This window comes from Argentina anserina, chromosome 2, assembly GCF_933775445.1.
Source record: "Argentina anserina chromosome 2, drPotAnse1.1, whole genome shotgun sequence".
NCBI classification, from domain to species: Eukaryota; Viridiplantae; Streptophyta; class Magnoliopsida; order Rosales; family Rosaceae; genus Argentina; species Argentina anserina.
In genome coordinates, this window is record NC_065873.1 from 12636000 (window position 1) to 12658096 (window position 22097).

At 38.9% G+C, this 22097-nt stretch overlaps 3 protein-coding genes across 3 annotated transcripts; all 3 read right to left on the reverse strand.

The window, feature by feature from the left end:
* Positions 1-242: 242 nt before the first annotated feature.
* On the reverse strand, positions 243-1045 carry LOC126784793 (abscisic stress-ripening protein 5-like). Its single transcript, XM_050510305.1, has 2 exons — positions 653-1045; positions 243-543 (listed from the first exon to the last, which is right to left on the reverse strand). The coding sequence occupies exons 1-2, from the start codon at positions 1043-1045 to the stop codon at positions 349-351; spliced, it is 588 nt and encodes a 195-aa protein (XP_050366262.1). The 3' UTR covers positions 243-348.
* Positions 1046-13078: 12033 nt separating this feature from the next.
* On the reverse strand, positions 13079-14133 carry LOC126784798 (abscisic stress-ripening protein 5-like). The gene is given in 2 exon segments (XM_050510311.1): positions 13079-13371; positions 13727-14133. Coding segments are annotated over 2 exon segments (552 nt in total). The 5' UTR covers positions 14096-14133; the 3' UTR covers positions 13079-13188.
* Positions 14134-18391: 4258 nt separating this feature from the next.
* Positions 18392-21640, reverse strand: LOC126784770 (protein STABILIZED1). The gene has a single exon (XM_050510274.1). The coding sequence runs from the start codon at positions 21600-21602 to the stop codon at positions 18558-18560; it is 3045 nt and encodes a 1014-aa protein (XP_050366231.1). The 5' UTR covers positions 21603-21640; the 3' UTR covers positions 18392-18557.
* Positions 21641-22097: the final 457 nt, after the last annotated feature.

Genomic DNA, 22097 nt, shown 5'->3' on the forward strand with positions numbered 1-22097 from the left:
AATGTTGACAAAAAATAATCCAAATATGGCATACATAATTCGATCAGAGCTTACACCAAGTAATAAACGATATTATTTAACAATTGTATCAACGTACAATGACATACATGGCATGCCAAGTGCAGATAACACCGTATCTCACATATGAACACATGACTGTTAATTAAACGTTCGTAATCAACAGGAATAGGCATTAATCCCAGACACTGTTGATCACATAATTTATTAACAGAGGATAAATAACAGAAAAATCAGATCCTTCATGCAAAGTCGAAAACAAACTTAAAGATGCAACATTGCATATAGAGAGCTAGTTCATTATTGAGGAAGATCATCACAAGCTGGGATTTAGAAGAGATGGTGCTTCTTCTTTCCATGTGACTCTTCCTCTTCTTTCTTGGCTTCTTTCTTAGCCTCTTTCTTCTCATTGCGCTCGTGTAAGGCGAACCCACCAGATCCAACTGCAGCCACGGCAGCGATTTCCTCTTCTATCTTGTGCCTGCGGGCATGCTCTGGGTCTTCCTTCACCTTATGCTTCTCATGCTGCAATATTAAATGACATCAGATTAGATGAATGATTTTAGGCAAGACAAATTGAAAACGGGTTTCTATTCCAGTAATTATATGTAGCTAGGGCTAACTCAATTTGTACCAAAGCATAAGCTCCAGCAGCAGCAGCTCCGAGCCCGCCGAGTTCTTCGAGATGTTTGTGGTGCTTCTCCTCCTTCTTGTAATCGATTCCAGACTCAGTGGTGCCATGAGCTTTGGTGGTGGTCTCGCTGTACTTGCCACCGTGTCCCTCCTTGACGTAACCCGTGGTTTCGCTGGTGTATCGGCCACCACCTGGAGCAGCTGAGCCATACGCGTCTGTGGTCTCACTCTTGTACCTGCTACCATCTCCCTCCACGGAATAACCAGTGGTCTCGCTGTGGCCGCGGCCTCCGTAATCGGTCTTAGATTCGTACGAAGAGGTATCTACTGGTTTGTCCTTGTCCTTGTCCTTGTGGTGGTGGAAGAGGCCGTGGTGGTGCTTCTCATCGGACATGGTGGTGGTGGGTATTACTAGGTGAAAATGCAAGGAATGTGGCTAAGATTATGAGGAAATGTTGTGTGTGGAAGGCTTGGAGTGCATGGTGGTGGCCATTTATAAGTGTTGGTGACCATGGAGCTCTCTCTCTCTCTCTCGGGAAGCGAAGAGTATGGACGTCTTGGAGATGTGACCTCAACCTGCGGTGGATTCCTACATATACGTATGAAGCTAGGTTGAAAGTAATGCATGCATTACGACCGATCATTTTGAAACGTAGATCACCCTACACATGCATGTTCCTTGATAAAATAAGCAAACTTCATGGCCGGTATATATAACTTGGTTAAACACGAGTACATATCATAATCTCTGCTCTCACTAGCTACACGTACGACCCGAACTTTATTTTGTATTTTGAGTTTACCGATTCTATTGTTCTCCAAGGAGGATTTGTAATTTAAATTTATTGTTATTATCTTCATGGTAGCATTTTACTTTTTTAATATTATTGGTCTATTTTTTATTATAATTGTTTCTAATTGATTCTTATATGTAAATAAGTTTTTGTCATTTTTACCGCATGCATGTTAATTATATCATAGCGTAATATAATTGACTGAGTACGTCACATAACAGTGTTACGTGATATGATGGGTACACGAAATAATTACTCTCCTTAAGCAGCGACTGTTTCTAACAAATTTTTTTCCAGTCCTCCCTAACCAATGAGAAGTTGCCACGTAGACTTATTACATGTCAGATGAATTTAAATTCGCACTCCGTTACAGTCTTACACTCCAGTAAAACCTACAGACGTCGAGAAATATTCTTCATCTGCCGTCATCTACTTGATTTTTCATATGAATTTTCTGGGTCTCTCTCTTCATTCTCGTTTAGTTTCTTCATGTCGGAATTGGGTTCAACGACCAACTTTAATTATTCATTTTACTCTTCTTTCTTCTCATCGGGTGATGTGTTCTCTGTACTGATTAATCAGTTCCTTGAGTCATCGATCTTCCCACTATTTCAATACCTCACTACCTCATGAATTTAATAGCAGGGAATGCAAAATTAAAACAAGGGAGGGAGAACCATAACCCAATTCCTTAGTTGGGTCTATATCATATTGATACTCAATTGGGTGTAGAGATCGATCAAATGTTGGTTGAATCATTTAAGTATGATTATGTGTATTTATGTGTGAAACTACCTACTCCCAAGTATAGGAGGTCAAGTTTTAGTAAGAGAAAGTGTAGAGTATATACCCAAAGGATTGGGAGAAACTCAACTCTAACTAGATTTCCGCAAGAAAAACTAGAAAAACATGCATTCTAACTTTTTACAAGTTCACAACATTAGCCATTTGGAAGCTAAGAATCATGAAGATGGTATTAAAAAGTAGTAGTGAATCGACTTGGTTGATTTTAGAATTAAGCTAAGCAAACTAATTATTGCACAAAAACAACAAGGAAAAGTAAATTCAAAGATAAAATCAAAAGAGGAGTAGAGACTTAGGCATTGCACCTAGCCTTACTCATGCACAAATGTAACTCAAGATTAATGCATAACATGTTTGACAAACTTCCCCCTAGTGCTTTGGTGAAGCTACCAAGAAACCAACTAATCATGCAATTTAACAAAGTCTTTTGGAGCCAAATTAAATCACAAAACCTTAGTCCCAATTATATTACCTTATAATACAAGTGGGCTATGTACCACAAGCATAACACCCCTTAGAGTAATTACACTCATGACACAAGCATTAAGTTCAAGGTAAGAAATTCAAGCAACTTAATATTTCCCGTAAGAAACACTAAACCACCACCTAAAGGCTACCCATGCTCACAGATTCAAGAAGTTGTCAAGTTCAAGTTCCGATTCATTAATTACCTAAACATGTTTCTAGGTGACAAAACTAGCAACACATTTAGTAAACATTTTAAGTGTAGAAGCCCATAGATTCAACATGCATCAACATCAATTAAAAGTAAAATGAATTCATTAGCACATGAGTTTGGCTAGGGCTAGCCTAGCCTCAAATCCAACTACTCACAACCCATTAAATACAACAAACCCTTGAAAATTAAATACATCAAAAGAGAAGTAGAGTAAAGAGAGAAGAGATTACCAAGGGTTTGGTACAAATGATACCAAACCATACCTCTAAAGGTTTACTACCCACAAAGATGGAATAAGAAGGAAATGCTTCTAAGTATGATATTAATGGGTTCTAACAAAAGAAGAACTCCATGAACACCATACTTTATCCACACAATCTAGGAACAAAGAACAAGGGTTAAGAAAGAGTATGAGTAGAGGATGAAGAGAGTGAAGTGACCCAAATCTATTAAACAAGTTTGTGATTAATCAAGGGTGTAAATGATCTTTAGTTTTTGGTGAAAACTCAAGACACTTTACACTTTTCTTTGCACAACTTGATATCTATGACTTAGGCCTAAAAAAACTATGTTAAAACTATGGAAATAAGAAGTTTTGATGGAGTTTTAGTGTGGTGAAGGAGAATGCACGAATTTGGGAAGAATGAGGGTATTTAAAGGCCTTAAGGTCACAAATGAATGGTGGAGATGTAAGGGGATGAATGACTAGATATGGTGGACAAATGTGGAAGCACAAATTGTGGATCTTGTTCTTGAAATGGTCCCTTTCATTTGTCTTCTTCTATTTTAAATTTAAATCCCCAATTCATGGAGCACAAATTGTGGATCTTGTTCTTAAAATTGTCTCCTTCATTTGTCTTCTTCTATTTTAAATTTAAATTGTAAATTAAAATTTACAATTCATAATTCACCAATATACATCATTGACTTATTGACTTTAACCACCACCATTTCCGGCAACCACCTTCACATCTCCGGAGTTTAACCGGCATTTTCCGGTGTTGACTTTTGTTTTCTTGTGAAATCTCCACATTTGCTCTTTTTGGCTTGAAACTTTCACCCGAATCCATAATGTGTGCTAAATCCACTATTTTTGACGTGTTTCCGATCATTTGCACATTTTCCTAGCATGAGTAGGAAACGTAATAAGAAATAAATAAATATACAAAAATATAAATAAAAAGAATAAGAATAAGGCAAACATTACTAGGTTAATATTAACCTAACATCAAATCCCAGAACATATATAATCAAGAAGGGAGATCTGAAAGTTTTATCAATTTCATAATTGAAGGTGGAATTAGAAAAACAACAAGGGATGGAGACAGTGGCAGATCCTGGACGGGTGCTTAGAATTATAATCTAGAGAGGGTTTGAAATTTGGCCGAAGGACAATTTTTTTTTGACAATATACACAAAATACTATGTGATTCACACTTTTGAACTTATTGTTTTACATTATCTGCATCAAAATACCTCCAAGCATATATAACCGAGGGTTGATAGAAAACCAACGCCAAAAGCCATAAATCCCAATGGGAAAATCCCTAATTCAATCATGAAATCCCGTGCTCGCTAGAGGAGTGGAGGCCGCACATAACTTCTTGGTGGAATGGTGGAGTGAGCCCAATCCCAAGTGCGATCTATCACTATAATTTAAGAATTAAGCTTTAGTTTTTAGGATTAGAGATTTAATTTTATGGAAAAAAGAGAGGAAAATGACACAAAGAAAGAAAAAGACGAAGAAAAGAAAAAAATTGGTGGTCCTTGTGAGATTAGAGAAGTTGGTGTGGGATGCGATTGAGTATAAGTGTGTATGTGTAGGTGTTGATGGGGGGAATTGAGTGTGAGAGAGAGTAGGGAATACTAACTCCAATTAAAAATAAATTAATACCAGTTTTTTTTCCTTTCTAATTGACTTGTGGATGCTTGAGTATCCCTAACCTTGTGAAAGGATCCGCCCCTGATGGAGACATTTCATCAGTTCTCATGGATTCCACCTCACTAGATCGTCATACGTTCAAAGTTCTTCTCTCCTCCCATCAATTCTCATGTTCCATAAATTCAGAGAGGGACAAAGACGTCTACCACAGAACTAAGACAAAATCACCGAATCGAATGATTCTTACCATTATCGTGCTCGGCTCAATTCATCGGTTTATGCATATTCCGTTTCGATCTGAAGAGATTTGGTTCTTCCATACTCTCAAGACATTTTTATGGTTGGGACTGAAAGAAGGCTACTGCCGTTAACGGAGGTTATTGAATTTTTATAAAGAATGCAGTAATTTATAATTTATTGTACACAATTATTCTGACGTGTAAAATTTACTATGTGATGACTTCTCATTGGTTAAGGAGGACCAATAGGCATGCTAACGTTGTTCTCCTAAATAACTGAAAAATTTCTCGTTTCTAACGCAATATGAATCAAAGAAATAATTGATCACATCCAATCAATATATGATCATTCTAAAAAGAGAAAATGCATTTGTTAAATTTTTTTTTGCCGTTTTGCTGAGTTTATGAACCTTCTCGATGCACATGAGTGGGTAATCAGATATCGTTATGGATAATTAGGTTCTTCATTCATAATCAAGGACACGTTATCCACTTCTTAATGGAAATTTGGTTGTGAATTGATGTGGCTAGGTTATGACAAGCACTAATACAAACCAGCTTCCAAGGAAAGGAAGAAATATTGCTCTTGTAAGAATAGCTTGGTAAGAGACCAAGGTCATTAGTCTCGAGAGGGTCATGATAGACGTGTCCCTTGAATCACCACCCGGTCACAGGTCATTTTACTACTCTTAAACCTTCATCAAGAAACATATATAAGGGGCACTACACTGCCATGAGAAGGGGGTCTCACTCTCACATGCAACGATCACCTCATACATTTTCAATCTTGCCACTTCATTGATTCATCTCTTATCTAATTACTTAGCGCATCTTAGATAACAACAGATCATGGTTAATTCCTAGTGATTACTAACAAGTCAAGCATGTCACTTACTTTAACAAGTTAACAAAAACACTTAAGAATCATATATGCAAAACTAACCTAGCGCCTTAAATCACATATAGTTAACGCACAAGAAAGAGAATCATTAAATCATTGAATTATAAACTCACGACATCTACATAGAAATTATAGAAAACAAAATCAGAACTACTTTATAACATCTTGGAAAATCGTAAACTACATGAGAGTATTCCACAAATTCGGAACTAGCCAAAAACATAAACACAACATCATACAAAGAATCTAAACCGAAAACATAGTTGAAGAAGTAACGAGTTACACTTTGTAAATCTCCTTAGCGGTACTAAAATAAGACAGCACGGCTTCAACTTGAATGACAATCCTAGGCGTAACGCTTTGGATCGAATAGAATGAAGAGAAGATGGTGTTTTCGGCTTGAATGACTTTGAGGATGATGAGTAGTGTTTAAGGCAAAGCTATGGCTAGTCTTGTGAGCAAGATTGATGATATTTTTCTGTGGAAATGAGGTGCTATATATAGAGAAAGAAACCCAAGGGAGGCTGGCCACAAAGTCCACAAAGTTGAAACCAAATTGGTTGAGGTTTCCTAGATTTTCTCAATTCGGCAGATCTGACCTTTGTGCCTTGTTCTGGCCATAACTTTCTCTAGAAACTAGATATTGAGTTGATTCCAACGGCATTGACAATAGACTCCCATAATGTTTCATCCATATGTCATGGATTTTCTAAATCATTGTGAGCTGTCCAGGAGAACCTGTAAAAGTTGGATGACCTACACTGCCATAATTCAGATTTCTATAAGGATTGCATATCTTCTTCATCCTTTAATGCTGATTTCTTTTGCACAAATTTCTTCATTTGAATTAGGGAGGCATCAAGAGTCTTAATTGTTGCAGCCATGTTTGATTTTTCTTACATCTTCTCATTAATTTGCTGCATGCATTCTTTAACTTTCTTATCTCTTCTCATTTAATTTGCTGCATGTCTTCTTTGACATTCTTTGGTGCAGGAATTTATGGTGATTCTGATATATATTTTTTTCTCTATATGTAGGAGAAACAATGTCCCAAGTTTCCCTCGTAGCCCTTGGATCAAAAGCAAATCAATGGCTGAGATAATTCCGCCGAGCTCACTGGACCTGCGAGTAATGATTCGGTCATATCTCCATGTAGGAATCAGATATTGATTTGATTCTAAATCCTACAGAAACTAGACTCACACATCTTTCTATCCATATAAGGTACGTCTTCTAACTCGATCGGAGCTATCCAGGGGAGCCCGTCGAAGTTGGACTACGAATCTTGACAGCATTTTGATTCTTGCATGGATTGGGCTTTTAAGTGTATCTTATTCTCTTTCCTTGTGGAATTAGTATTGCTTTCCTTCTCCAACATGAATTTGTATTTTCTAATAAGAATAAGTATGTTAGAAACAAAGAAATAAGAAATGAATCATACTCGAACAAGGAATCATATCTCAACAAGGATTCTTGACACTTAGCACGATTTCATTATCAATTCACTCATCATCGATATAAACTCTACCTAGACACTTATTCATACAAAAGAAACTAAAATATACTAAATAAGAGGTAACAAAGAGGAAGAATATGACATAAACACATTAAGATCGTCACACTTTGTGCTCCTATCAGTAACCCCTTGCTTGCCGTCCCCTATATATAGGAGGCAAGAGGGATGAGTTTTGCATTACAACTTTCAGAAACACCAAGCTCACAAGCCGTCCTTCCCTTTGATGTAGCTTTGCACACAAGCCTAGGAAATCAAGAAGCTCTTTCTTGATATCATGCATCACAACTTTCAGAAACACCATCGACTTCACCTCTTTGTTCTTGTGTTCAATTACAAAGTTGTAATCTCTTGTTCCTTGCTTTTGTCGAATTCTTTTGGTTTTATAGAATAGATTTCTTTTCAGAGTTTATTCCTTGGTTGTTTCAATTTCATGTTAAAATGAAGTTGAATGATGCATGCTTTACAATTTCTATATGTTTAGGTTTAAGGATTCTTGATTTGTAACGTGACATATGCATACATGACAAAAAGTTTTTAGAGAGGATTTATCTTCACATATTGAGTGATTCTAGAATGCATGCTAGGATTAGTTTGTGCATATTGGGATAACATGAGGGAGTTTTGATATCAGGCGTTGGTCGGCTTAGAAGTCAGAGATTGAGTTCTCTGTTATTTGATCTAACCTCAAAGAACTTAATGTGTTGGTTGTGTGTAGGTTAGTGAAGTCGCGATTCATCTAGTCTATACATGATTGATAGGAGATTCTGGTCAGAGAGATATGTTCCTTTACATATGGAGTTGACTTAAAGAGTTGAGTGCCCCTTAACCAGGATTGCACTATTCATCTTGATCATGTAGGATGTTATGCATATGTATTCCAAACATGTTATAAGTAAAGTAGTACAACATGAACATATAGATCGTAGTTGCATCTTTCTTATCCATCCATCTTTACTATGAGCTTGTGTGTGAAAATTAGTTGTCGATCAGAACTAAATTGTAAATCTCTTATATCTTGTAAATTGTATATTTTGTATAGTTAATAATCGTTAGTTAGTATGTTGGAGCACCCTTAGTCCTCGGTGTTGAACGATAAAACATGTGTGTACTCTTACTGCATTGCTAGGGTTTTTACGTTTGTGAAATCTTGTATACCTTATGTGTTCTAGGATCGATCACATTCACACAAATATTTTTCTATGACGGATAGTGTGAAGGGTAATGTGGCGGGTAATGTGGACGGGTAGACTAATAGTCACACTACTAGCCACACTACCTGCCACACTAACGTTGTTATGTAATTGGTAATATGACAGGTTCATTCTAACTCTGCATCCAAAATCCTGCTTTTTCTATAATTACAATTCAAACGATGACAATTTTTTATGTGGGCACCCAAAAACTGCTCTTGGCACCCCATGTCACAATTTTCTCCATATCTACGTTTTTCGGCCAGCCTTACATCAGCAAGAGCCGTTCCCTCCTCAACCATTAACACCGTCCATGCCTTAAACCCAGTTACTCGACAATCCACGACTTGAGGCTCACGGCTCCCCTAATATGAAATCGGAGTAAGATGCCCAACCCCTTTCAAAGCTTTCGTCTTCCTCAACTGGATTATCTGGGTAATTTTCCATTCATCCCCACATCGCTGATGTTTTCATGTCCCAGCGCCTACGACGTCGCCCTGATCGAGCGCCTCTGAAGTCATCCTATCCCCGCGTCTCCGATGTTGTCCCCGCACTTCTTTCATCACCCGATCTTCACCTCCTTCGATTCATACTCGCTGCATCCTAGGGTCACAATGTTTCCAAGCCTGAATCAGAGCCTCTGGTGCGGTCCATGTTCCTCAAGGTTGATTTTCCTAATTGTGATTGAAATCTCAGACCCATAGAGTCGGTTCTGGCTACAAACGACTTTCAATTTCCACAGTGGCATTCAAGTAATAATCATGAGATTTGTGGACAACGGTTTAAGGGTCTTTAAAAAATATTTTTTATATAATTTTGAAACTTTATTTGACTTTTTTATAAATCGTATATCAAATGTGACTCTTTTTTTTTATACAGAGGAAGGGCTCTAATATTTTTTCTTTTGGTTTTAGTTGGTTTTAACATACTATTCTCTATCACGACAAAAAAAACCTACTATTCTCCATAACCTGCATTATATTCTTGCTTTCTTTATCATTCATGCATGAGTCATAAAATTAATGGAGCGCATATCCATTTATATGGTTTATAGTGATTGATAATATAATCTACACCGGTCCACTACTAGAAAAAGTGACTTAGACGACGATGATATTTTGTCACCTAAAGACCATATTTCGTCGTCTTACAGCATAAGATGATGAAAATATTGTCGTCTAAGTTCCGTCAACTAATTGCTGTCACCCAAGTACTTAGATGACGAAATTAAATTATTCGCCAACTAAGTAAAAAGCAAGACGACAAAATGGCTCTTGACATCTAATAAATAAGATAACAAATGTAGATACTTAAATGACAAGTCATATTCGTCACCTCTTTGGTTAGCTCACAAAATTTATTAGCATTTTTAATTTAATTCTCATAATTGTGATCAATTTTGTATTAATAATACGCTATTATACTGTATTTTCGATATTATTTAGTAAATTGAATATGATGGGTAATCAGCTAATTTAGTAAATTAATTTAGTTTTATAGGTCATAATCGTCCTTAATTTGCCACCACCAACGCCGTGATAGTTCACCACATCGACTTCCACGCTATTAAAACCACCACCACCACCACCCACCAAAACCAATACCACAACCACAACCACCGTCAACAATAGTACACCACCAGCACCAGCACCACCAGCACTTCCCAAAACTAAACCACAACCACAACCACCGCCACCACCATAATGAATACAACAACCACCACCTAACAACGGAGTTTTACACCAGATACCATCGGACCTCAGCGATAACTTAGGTCCAAAATCGAACAAAACCTCTGATCTAAAGTCAGACCATACCTCAATTAAATTTGATGTTGAAACTCATTAGATCCTAACCTGGGTATCGGGTTCATTAGACAAATATGACGAGATTGGCCGGTGGCGGATATGCGTCGCTGTGCGGAGAAGAGATTGGGAACGAAAGAAAAAGGAGATGACAAATCTCTAAGTAGTGGAGTTTTTGAGATTGGGAAGAAATTGAGATAATAGATCTAAGGGATAGATCTGGGTTAGAATCATACCTTTCATGAATTCATGTCGATTTAAGGAAGCAGGAAGGAGGGAGGGAGGAGATCGATTGGGTTGTGTGGGGACTGGTATGGATCGTTAGATTTGGACCATACCAGCGGCTAATATTATGATCCGTGCCATGGCTTTTAATTGGACCATCTCAAAATTGATCCGCACCTATATCAATTAACTACGCCCAAGTTTTCTACTTATATACAGTACTAAGATTGAACGTCCTTAATGGAAAGTTTACTTTTCAAATCTGTTTTGTATTCATATATATAGAATGAAATAATAGGTCCTTAATTGCATAACTATATATATAAATCCAATCACTACTATTATTTTAAAATTAACAAATTACTCAAAAGTATCAGACAACAATTTAGTTATGCCTTGGATTTTTACTCTGATCAAAGAGCAATATAAGCCATTTGATTCATTTTATCCCTTTAATGTGATAACAAATTTACTCACGTTTGACTAGATTATAAGATTGAGCAAATCAATGTTTTATAGAATTTTCTCACCATTGTCTTTCTCTCCTTTATTTGGTTTATCTCATACATACTATAGTGTATTTCCTATTCTTTTTAATTTCTTATTTTTAATTAATATTTCGACAATAACAACTAATTTCTACCTATATAGTTAGGTCATTTAACTAGTATAATCACAACTATACATAAGTTTGACCCATCTTAACAAAATTCATGGCTACGCCATTGAAATTCACCAATATCAATCATAATTAAATCTATCTAGGAATTTTAGAATTATAATTATTATTGTCCTCAAACGTCAATGCAAAACAATAATATGTTCGTCATCTAAGAAGACCAACTTGTCACCTAAGTATCACTAAGACGACAAAATTTAAGTGTGTCATCTAAGTGATGAGTTTAAATAATAAAAACACTAATTCGTCGACTTAGTTGCTATCTTAGCCGACGAAAATCAATGTTGTCGTCTTAGGGCTCCCACTTAGATGACGATATTAGTTTTCGTTGTCTGAGTGTTACTAAGTTGACGAACTGGATGACAAAATCAAATTTGTCGTCTTATCTTTTCTTAGGTGACGGAATTTTTTAGATGTTGTCGTCTAAGTTACTTTTTCTAGTAGTGGTCTATGCCTTTGTGGCTTTGAATACTTCCATCAGAATTAGTTATTACTTATATTAGTGATGAATTTCATGGTAATTCTTAATTTCTCCAAGCTCATAATTTATAACGTCTTATAGCTAGTTCACTCATAAACATACTTTTCATGACTATCCGATCGATATATATAAACTCAATTGTTAATTACCACTGCGTAATTCCCACTTCATTTACGATGGAAGATATATAATGATGGTGTGAGGTCTAGTTTTGTGGAGATATAGAACCAAAATTGTTTACTAGTTAAAAAATTTGCATTTGTTCGAGCAAATTTTCAACAAAAGAGATGCCGAAACTCGATCTTTCAATAAGAGAAGATAAAACTTCTAATCAAAGCTAGTTAATTGAAGTAATTAGATTACAATAACATGAAGATCGATGGTCCTACAATTGACAGAAAAAAGTCTGCCTCTGAATAGGGGTAATTATTGATCTCTTTAAAGTTATTGACAAAAAAAAAGTGAAAATATATTCAGGGATAGATTACACCAAGTAAACGATATTATTAGTAGCTATGAAGCACATATACGGTTTCTGGGCAGCGTATTAAGTGTCTGGCCCAGACACGGACACGCGAACTGACTTTGAACGCGGTCCGGACACGTGAGTATTTGCATCGGACACACACACCAACTCATGATAAAAGTGAAAGTGCTTATGGTGAGATCGGAACCTTGGTCATCCAAGGCACCCAACAACTCCTCAACCATTCCAACATATTTAGTTTTTGTTATATTTATGCACACTTTAATATAAATAAGGAGAGAAAATCGTGATAAAAATAAGAATGCTTGTGGTGAGATTCGAAACTTTGTTATCCAAGGTATTTATCAAGTCCTTAGTCATTCCAACAAGTTATTATCATTTTAATGCACACTTTGACATATATATACATCTAAATACTTTCAAATTTATAAATTATTTTTTTAATAAATAAATATATTAAAATAATATTTAATTAACGTATCCACCACGTGTCCGTGTCCAAAAAAATTTCTATATACCCTGTCTACGTAATCGTGTCCGTGTCGGTGCTACTTAGATTAGTAGGTATCAACAATGACATACATGGCACGCTAAGAGCGCATGCAAATAACACTCATATCTCACAAAAGAACACATACCTGTTAATTAGATACGTAATCAACAGGGCTAGGCATTAATCCCAGACACTGAGATAATGTACATTCTGACATTTTGTTGAACACAGAATTAATTAACAGAGGAGAAATAACAGAAAAATCAGATCCTTCAGGAAAAGTCGAAAACAAACTTAAACATGCAACATTGCATATATAAAGAGCTAGTTCGTTGTTGAGGAAGATCATCACAAGCTGGGATTTAGAAGAGATGGTGCTTCTTCTTTCCATGAGCCTCTTCCTCTTCTTCCTTGGTTTCTTTCTTCTCATGGTGCTCGTGAAAGGCGTACTCACCAGATCCAACTGCAGCCACGGCAGCGATCTCCTCCTCGATCTTGTGCTTGTGGGCATGCTCTGGGTCTTTCTTTGCCTTATGCTTCTCATGCTGCAAATTAAAAGACATCAGATGACATGAAAGAAATTAGGCAAGTCACTAAAATATTACATGAAAAGAGATTTAACACCTCAACTGACAGCTAAGAGCAAAAAAGAAAAACATTTTCATAATTTACAGATATTACAACAAGATCATATTAAGAACTATTTATATGTTAAAAAAAAACTTTCATATATGGTCATTGACATATTGTAACCGTGTTTCAATTGTGAGTTTATAACATAGTATGCGAGTTAAACAGATAAAAGTAAATTTCAGACTACTAAGGAGTAAGGACCTAGATGATGTTTTTATATAATACATAATTCTAGTAGTATATGGCTAGGGTTAATTAAATTTGTACCAAAGCATATGCTCCAGCAGCAGCAGCACCGAGCTCGCCGAGTTCTTCTAGATGTTTTTGGTGCTTCTCTTCCTTCTTGTAATCAATTCAAGACTCAGTGGTGCCATGAGATTTAGTGGTGGTCTCGCTGTACTTGCCACCGTGTTCCTCCTTAACATAACCGGTGGTCTCGCTAGTGTATCGGCCACCGCCTGGAGTAGCCGAGCCATACGCATCGGTGGTCTCACTCTTGTACCTGCCACCCTCTCCCTCCACGGAATAACCAGTGGTCTCGCTGTAGCCGCCGCCTCCGTAAGCCGTCTGAGATTCGTAAGCAGAGGTTACAGGGTTGTCCTCGTTGTCCTTGTGGTGGTGCTTCTCCTCAGACATGGTGGTACGTGGTGGATATTACGTACTTCGGGAAATTGCTAATAATGTGGCTAAAAATATGAGGAAATGTTGTGTGTTTTGGTGTGGGAGACTTGGAGTGCATGGTGGCTATTTATAACTGCTGGTGACCATGGATGCATGGAACTTCCGCCGCCTCTCTCTCTCTCTCTCTCTCTCTCTCTCTCTCTCTCTCTCTCTCAGGATTCTTCTTCGCTTGCACGTACATGGCTAGTCAAGCAAAGGCTTGGTATGAAGGTTTTGGAGATGTCACTAAACCAATGGTGCATTACGTATAGGTTGAAAGCAATACATGCATTAAATTAAAACCGATCGTTTAGGCGTTGATCATCCTACATATGTGTTCCTTGATAATTAAGCAAACGTCACGGCCGGTATAATTTTGTTAGACATGAGTAGTTCTCTGAATCTGCTCTGATCACTAGGTACACAACCCGACCTTGATGATGTATTTTGAGTTTACCAATTATGTTGTTTTCTTCACATTTGTAATTAATATTTATGACTGTTGCATAATTTTGGGATGCATAGCGTACATTCACCATGCGTTATTATATAACGGACATATTACTTGTATTATATTTCTTAAGTAGTGCCTCATTCTTAAGCAGTATGAATCAAAGAAATGATTGCTTACATCCGATGATCATTCCAAAAAGAGAGGATTCATTTGTTAAGTATTTGTTTTAGTTTATGAACCTTGTGGATGCACACATGAGTGGGTGATGAGATATCGTTATGGATAATTGGGTCCTTCATTCATAATCAAGGCCACATTATCCACTTCTTGATGGAATATTTGGTTGTAAATTGATGTGGCTAGGTCATGACGAGCACTAATACAAACCAGCTTCCAGGGAAAGGAAGAAATATTGCTCTCCATATACATGTAAAGTTGATCTGGGGGAGGTTGAGGCATGAGGATTGAGGAGGAGGACCAATCTAAAATCTTTCCCCCTCCGTTTTCCTATTGAACATAATTTTTTTTTAAAAGCTATTGAACATAATTTATTGTGGACGGTTGTGAGAGCCATTGGAATATCAGTTGGAGTTTGGGGCGGTGTCGGCAAGAGTATGTTCATCCCCAGATGCACACTCGTGGAGTTGCAACCTTGGCCTACGTGATAAGAACAGGTTTTTTCACAACATAACTAACCATGATTAACTTGAATCACTCGTTGAGAAACAGGACTTGATCAACTTCAAGTCTTCAACCCCATAACTTGAAGTGAAGACTAAGTAGATCCATATCAGTGATGTAACTGAACCTTCAATTCCCGTTGAAAATAACTAAATAAGTTTGCCAGAGCCATTGCGGGAAATTCGTATTCAAGCATCATTAAGAAGTCTCGAAGCCCCAGCTTAATTTCTCGAGTTCATACGTTCATTCCGATTTAGAGACGAGGTCATTGATGAGTCCGTCGTGTGTGTATTAGGTTGATCGATCGGCTTCCTAAATAATGGCGGAGGATAAAAACCATTGAAACCTTGGTTCCTAGAGTTGAACAACCTCAATTAAAGACGTTATTTGTACGCGTTCCTATTATGCGTCTCCCAAGCTTGTTCTGCAATCCTATTTCCCTCACTAGCTAACACAAACCATGTAGTGAACTTTGATACAGCTATAATTGAAAATTTGAAATTGATGGCATTTGTAGCGGCTCTCCTCTCATGGACAACATCCAAAAAAAGAATTACCTCAGAGACAAGTTTCAGTCTATAATCTGGATGACGGGGGAACACAAAGCGAACGCTTAGTTCCGCCAACTAAATTTTTGTACGCCCAATATAAACTGTTATCAATGATTCAATATGAAACAAACTCTGCCAAAACTAGCTGTAAACTCTGTTGAAAATAGTTCTGGTCATTTACAAGCAAAAAGCAGATCAAGACTTGCCATTTCGACCTCAATCCTGGCGAAATGAGGGGTTCTGTTGTGATTAATGTCCTAACAACATCAATGTTTGATACTTCAGCCCACAAGTTTCTGATGCTCCTGCTAAACATATAGGCAATTTGAAATTTAGTTGCTAGCTAATAGATACTTGTTGGATTTAGACAAGTCGACTCAAGTCTAAAACTTTTAGGCCGTATCACCCGTCCACATCCAATTTCTTGCTTAGCTACTATCCTACTAGCAATATAGAATCAGTGCTGAAGACGCTCTTACGAGTGGAAAGGGAAAAATTGCGGCGAAAAAACACCAAGATGGAAATGCAAATGTGTGTATACAAACGAAACAATTATAAAATTTCATGGCAGTTCAATGCAAACTGTTTTGAAGAAACTTTTCTTTTATCAAACGGAACCAACAGAAAATGAAAACAGAATAACTGCAGAACAAGGGGAAACAGAAAGTATAATGCTGCAGTGCTGCCTAAGAAAAACAGGACCATCCCTCCATGCATGAGAACTCTTTCAACGAATTATAAAATGGAGACATGCGTATGCTCACTTGCTCAGATGCTCTTACTATGTGCAATTACACTTCAAACAATTCCCACCTGTTACATTTCTCTCCTGCTATGGTAGCTTCCTTTATTTTCCTAGGGATCCCATATTCGACTTCACTGTAGTGTAAGGTTGCCTATGCAGGTCATCATGTCTTGTTATATGAGCACCAGCTCACAGGGCTCCTTCGTTACATGACTTGCTGTAGGCAGCGGTGGCAAAAAACATAAGTGACAAGATTAAGCTTTATACTCAGAGAAATAAACTGTATCACTAGGGAGGGTAGTCAAAACCTCCACTTTAGAGGGAAAAACAGATACCTTCTATCGAGGGAGAGCTGTGGGCAGTCACTCACAGCCGGAAACCTTCCATCAGTCAGGCACAGCAGCGAAAGGACAGTCGCAAACACAAGAGAAACAACAACAAATATATCTCATGTTTTTGGCATTTCTAGACGCTTTTGGTCTAGTGCTATTTTCCTCTTTGTTGGAAGAGTATGTAATTTTCTTTCTGTTTGTTGACAATTGTGTAATTTTGGGGTAAGAAAGGTTAACTGCACAAGGATTATAATAACTGTCTTACCTATTTTTGAAGCAGACCGAAAAAAGGGTGAGTCTTCCGAATGTGCAAAGTAAATAAACATATTTGACACGTTTTAACAGCTAAAGAAAACATGGCATGTCGACAAGTCCTAAACATCGGACAAAGGCAGACTTGGTCATCTTTCAGACCCAAAAACTGAACTAGATTTTAACCAATCTTTAAACTAGTGAAAACAGTATCCAGAAAAATTATAATTGCATTGCAGATTAAAGTTCAAGGTGTTGGGGCTTTTTACCAATTAAGAGTACACACTACCTATGTTGGCTACTGTTGTTTTCACATCTGGATCAATTTGTCTGCATTTATATACAAGGGTAACATAATAGCAAAGCTGTATTCATGTATTAGATCAATTTTATAGGAACTGCAACTCAATGGAGAGAGTAATAAGTGTCCAACTGCAATATGACCAGGTTCAATCATCTCAAATCAAGCACCTAAAATGTCAAACCAAATGCCCATAAATTATGGATAGACAAAATAAAAGGGGTGAGGAAAATTTAAAAAAAAAACAAAGTTGGGAAGACAAAGGTGATAGAATGTCAAGCACTTATATTCTTAAAATAATAAGGGCCAGCGTGGGAAGTCCAGCAATTAAAGCCATTACAATCAAGTGAATCAACAAATATTACAAACTCAGGTATCTAATCTACTATTTCATATCCCAGACAACAGAACATTGTCATTCATCGACTCCAGAAATTCTAAGTCAGTACATAGCTAACTACTCAAGTACTAATGTGAAATAGAATACTTATCTTGAAGCCCCAATATTTTTGCTAAAACATACCTTCCAAATTTTATTATTGCTCCTTCTCTACTAAATGCTTGACATTTGTTTTTCGAGGACACTATTAACCACATTCAGCAATAAAATGCCTGAAAACTGAAATCTAAACCCTAACATCACCACCATCAAGGGAACCACATCTATAAATTGAAAACTCCAACAGAACAACAGATCTCGAATACTACTAAATGTATGGTTATTACAGAGATCAAAACAATTGGAACAATAGAAATGTTTAGTAATGATAATATAAGATACAGCAAAACCTAATCCATTATGACCAAATTCTCAATCAACCATCAAGATGCAAAACTATTAAAAGGGATAGTAACGACTAAAAAACTGCAAGCAAGTGAAGCAACCCTATCACAATTGGACTCAAGCACCGCTATTGACCATCAAGAAGCAGGTACATTGTGATATCAAATGGATCTCAAAAGAAAGCAAGAAAATACTATATTATTCATGTAAATTAAAGAGTTAATGAGTAATTATAAAGCAACGTTTTCTAGCAGGATATCATGTAAACTCCAAGTTCATTTGTCATTGCTACAAACTCATAAAAAACTAAAACCTAACCTGGAAAAGACAAGCCAGACCTACTGCCTATTATTTTCAGCTGCACTTTCTTCCTTGCCAAGGGCAACAACTGCCTTCTTCAAAATAGCTTCAGTTGGTTGGTGAGAGTTCTCCACTGCCTTTGAAATAGGTTGCCATTTTTCACCATGCTTTGGTTCTGCAGCAATGCATCTTTTCAGTACATCCTTCTGATTCTCGTCAGTCCCATTCTGAAGTTCAAATTTATAGTATAGAGCCCAGAAATCTCCAATATCAGGGGCAAGGGTAACTGCCCTGTTGAGCCAAGTCCTAGCTTTGTCAACTTTCCTGTCGAGCCAGAATAGCTTGGCCACAGCAGCAATGACATGAGGATCATGATCACATTTCTTGAGAGCATCCATACTTCTGGTCTTCCTTTGGGGACGGGGTACCATCTCAATAGAAGCGGCCCACAATATACCACTATTGGGACACTCCTGCAAGGCCTTTGCCATCAAAATATCAGCTTCCCTCTTATTACCATGCCTCAATTCAGCTCGAATAGCAGCAAGCCACAGTTCTGGGTTTTGAGGATTCTTCTTCCTGGCCATCGTAAGAACTGCACGAGCTTTACTCAGTCCATTCATCTTCTCTTCAAGATTTGCAAGAGAAAGCCAGAGTGGTATCGAATTGGAGCAGTGCTTCAAACCCGAGTCATAAGCCTCCTTGGCTTTTTCCAAATGATTTAGCCGTTCCTCTAGCTGTCCAAGCATCAACCACAATTTAAAGAATGAAGGGAAGCGTTTTAATCCTTCAGCAAGCAACTTCCTCTCCTCATCAAGGTTCCCTAGTTCTCTTTCAACAATTACTGATTTCATCCATACTCTCTCCGTCCCTCCCCTTTCTCGGGCTTTGGAAAGAAGCAACTTAGCTCTCTCAGGTTCATGATTCTCAAATTCAAGCTTAAAAGCAGCAAGGCAGATTTCTTCAGAATTTGGAATGGCATTATAGCCTTCTTGGAGGATTATACGTGCAGCAGGGACGTCCCCAGCAAGCCACTTCTCCTTAGCACCCATAAGCCACAAGACTTCAGCCTGTGGCCGGTATTGAACTGCTTTACGAAGTAGAGCATCAAGAGATTCCCTAGTTCCATGGCTCTTTTCAAGCTGTGCTGCTTTAAGCCATATGCTCTTCTTTGTCAAAAAGACAGTAAGTGCGTGCGCATAGATAGCTCTGGCTGTTTCAATGGATCCGCGTTTCTTGCACTCCTCTGCATCAGCAACCCATGTCCTCTTCCTATCTTCTTCCTCCACACCAATTCCAATGGTGTTTTGAATAATGGCTTGGCAAGTTGCCACAGAGCCTGCACGCTCAGCAGCTTCAGCCTCCTTCATCCATGCTTCTCTATCAATCACCAATCCCTCTCTTTGCAAAGCTCTAATACCCCTTTCAATAATCTTCCCAACAGTAGATGTATTCCCATTAGCTTCTTCTAACTTGGCCGCAGTGATCCAAATGGCAGGCTCCTTTGAAAGCTTCTCTCGGGCCTTGTTCAGGACCTTCTTGGCATTGTCATAAGTCTCCAACCTCGCTAGTGCAAGCCACAACTCAATGTGCAAAGGACAACACTCCACAGCCCTTTGAAGCAAAAGTCTGGCGTCCTCCTCATTTGCTAGCTCCACCACTGCCTTCCAAAGCCTAACAGAATCAGGAATGTGTTCCAACCCTTTCCTCAACACCCTACTCCTATTGGAGTCATCATGCTCCAATTTCGCCGCCTGCATCCACAGCTTGACTGAATTGGGTATCGACTTAACTCCGGCAGCAATCACAGCCTTGGCTCCCTCAGGACTGGCAAGCCTACATGCCTCCAACCACACATCCTCACTCTTGGGACACTCCTCACACCCTCTCTGTATCAACTGCCTCGCTGCCTGTATCTTCCCTGCCACTTCCTCCAGCCTCGCCGCCGCAATCCAACCAGGCGGATGCTTCGGATTAGTCTGCGTCACACTCTTGAGCAACAACCTAGCCTTCTTTATATCCGAAATCTCAGCGTCACTAGTAATCTTCATACTCTTAAGATCAGTGAGATACCCCTTAGGGTCCACAACTGTCAACCCCGAAACGGAATCCGAAAGCCTATCCAACTTCAAAGACAGCACAGTACTCCTCCCATCCCCTACGGCAGTCAAATCCGTCACCGGCGTCTGAGCCCACGGCGTCTCTGTACCGGTGGCCGCCCTGCTCTTGGGGTCCAATGCAGTAATGTGCTCCTGCTCCTGCCTAGCCTTCTCCAAAAGAGTATCCGGAGGCGGCACGTAGCTCTCAAACTTCTTCTTCTTATTCCTCGCCGAGTAATCGCCGATGTCCGGTATCTTATCCCACTCGTCGGCCGAAACAGTGTAGAGCTGCCTCTTCAGAGTCGCAAACTGCTCGGTGATCTTCGGATTCGAAGCCCTGTACTTCTCAATCTCCTGCTTCAGCCTCGCCTCCCTCCGGTCCTTCCTCCTCGAGTCCATCCTCTGCTCGATCGCCTCCCACACCGCGTCGGCCTCCTTGTCTTCGTCGTCGTACTCCGCCGACGCGAACAGACCGACGTCGTTTCCCTCAAACTCGTCGAACTTCTGGTTCTCATCGTAGCCCTTCTCCTCGCCGTCTTCTTCCTCCTCCTCCTCCTCCTCCGGCTTCCCGCGGCCCCGCCCCGCCCCGGGAGGAGCCGCGCCGGCGGCCCCGCCGATTGTGGTGGCGGACCGATCGGGCAAGTCGGGAGCGGCGCGGGCGGGGCCGATGTCGGACCGGGTGGTGAAGCCGGTGGCGCCACGGCCGAGGCCGGCGACATAGTTGGCGGGGGGCTTGGAGTTGAGGAAGTCGAGGCGGGGCTGGGTGCCGCCGAAGAGGGGGATGTGGAGGGTGAGAGTTGAGAGGGGGGAGACGCCGAGGTCGGAGAGGAGGGTGGAGTCGGAGTGGGGGAGGAAGAGGCGCTGATGGGAGATGGGGATGTGGGAGGTTTGCTGGATTTGGAGCTTTAGGGTTTGGAGGGTGGTGGTTTTGGGGTCGAGATTCAGGGTTAGAGTGCGGTGGTTGGGGGTTGTGATGAACACCATTTTTGGTGGTTGAGATCAGAGTCTCAGGTGGGGAGGGAACTAGGGTTGTGCCAATTTTTGAAGGAGCTGGATGAGCAGTTTGTTTAGATATATCTGGGTTTTTTGACGACCGACGATGTCATTATTTACGTCAAAAAGATTTAATGGCATATTTAAATATTAAATTATTTATAATAACACTTTATTATTTAATTTCAGAATGAAAATTCACTTAACTCTTAATATATATATATATATTATCTTTTATTATATTCAATTATACAGATCTCATCCTTTTTAATTTTTATTTAATGGCGAATCAATAGATGTGGAACATCAAGCTAAGAAGCAGATGCAATCAATCACCACTAAAACCCAGAACTGTTAATCCCAAACTTCAACAGCTATCCTCGTTTTCTATTCCATTGCTCCATTCTTGAAGCTAACCCCGACTACTTCCAGTATAACTCATTGCCCCAAATAAAACTAGTCGACTACCGACGAGATTAACACTTT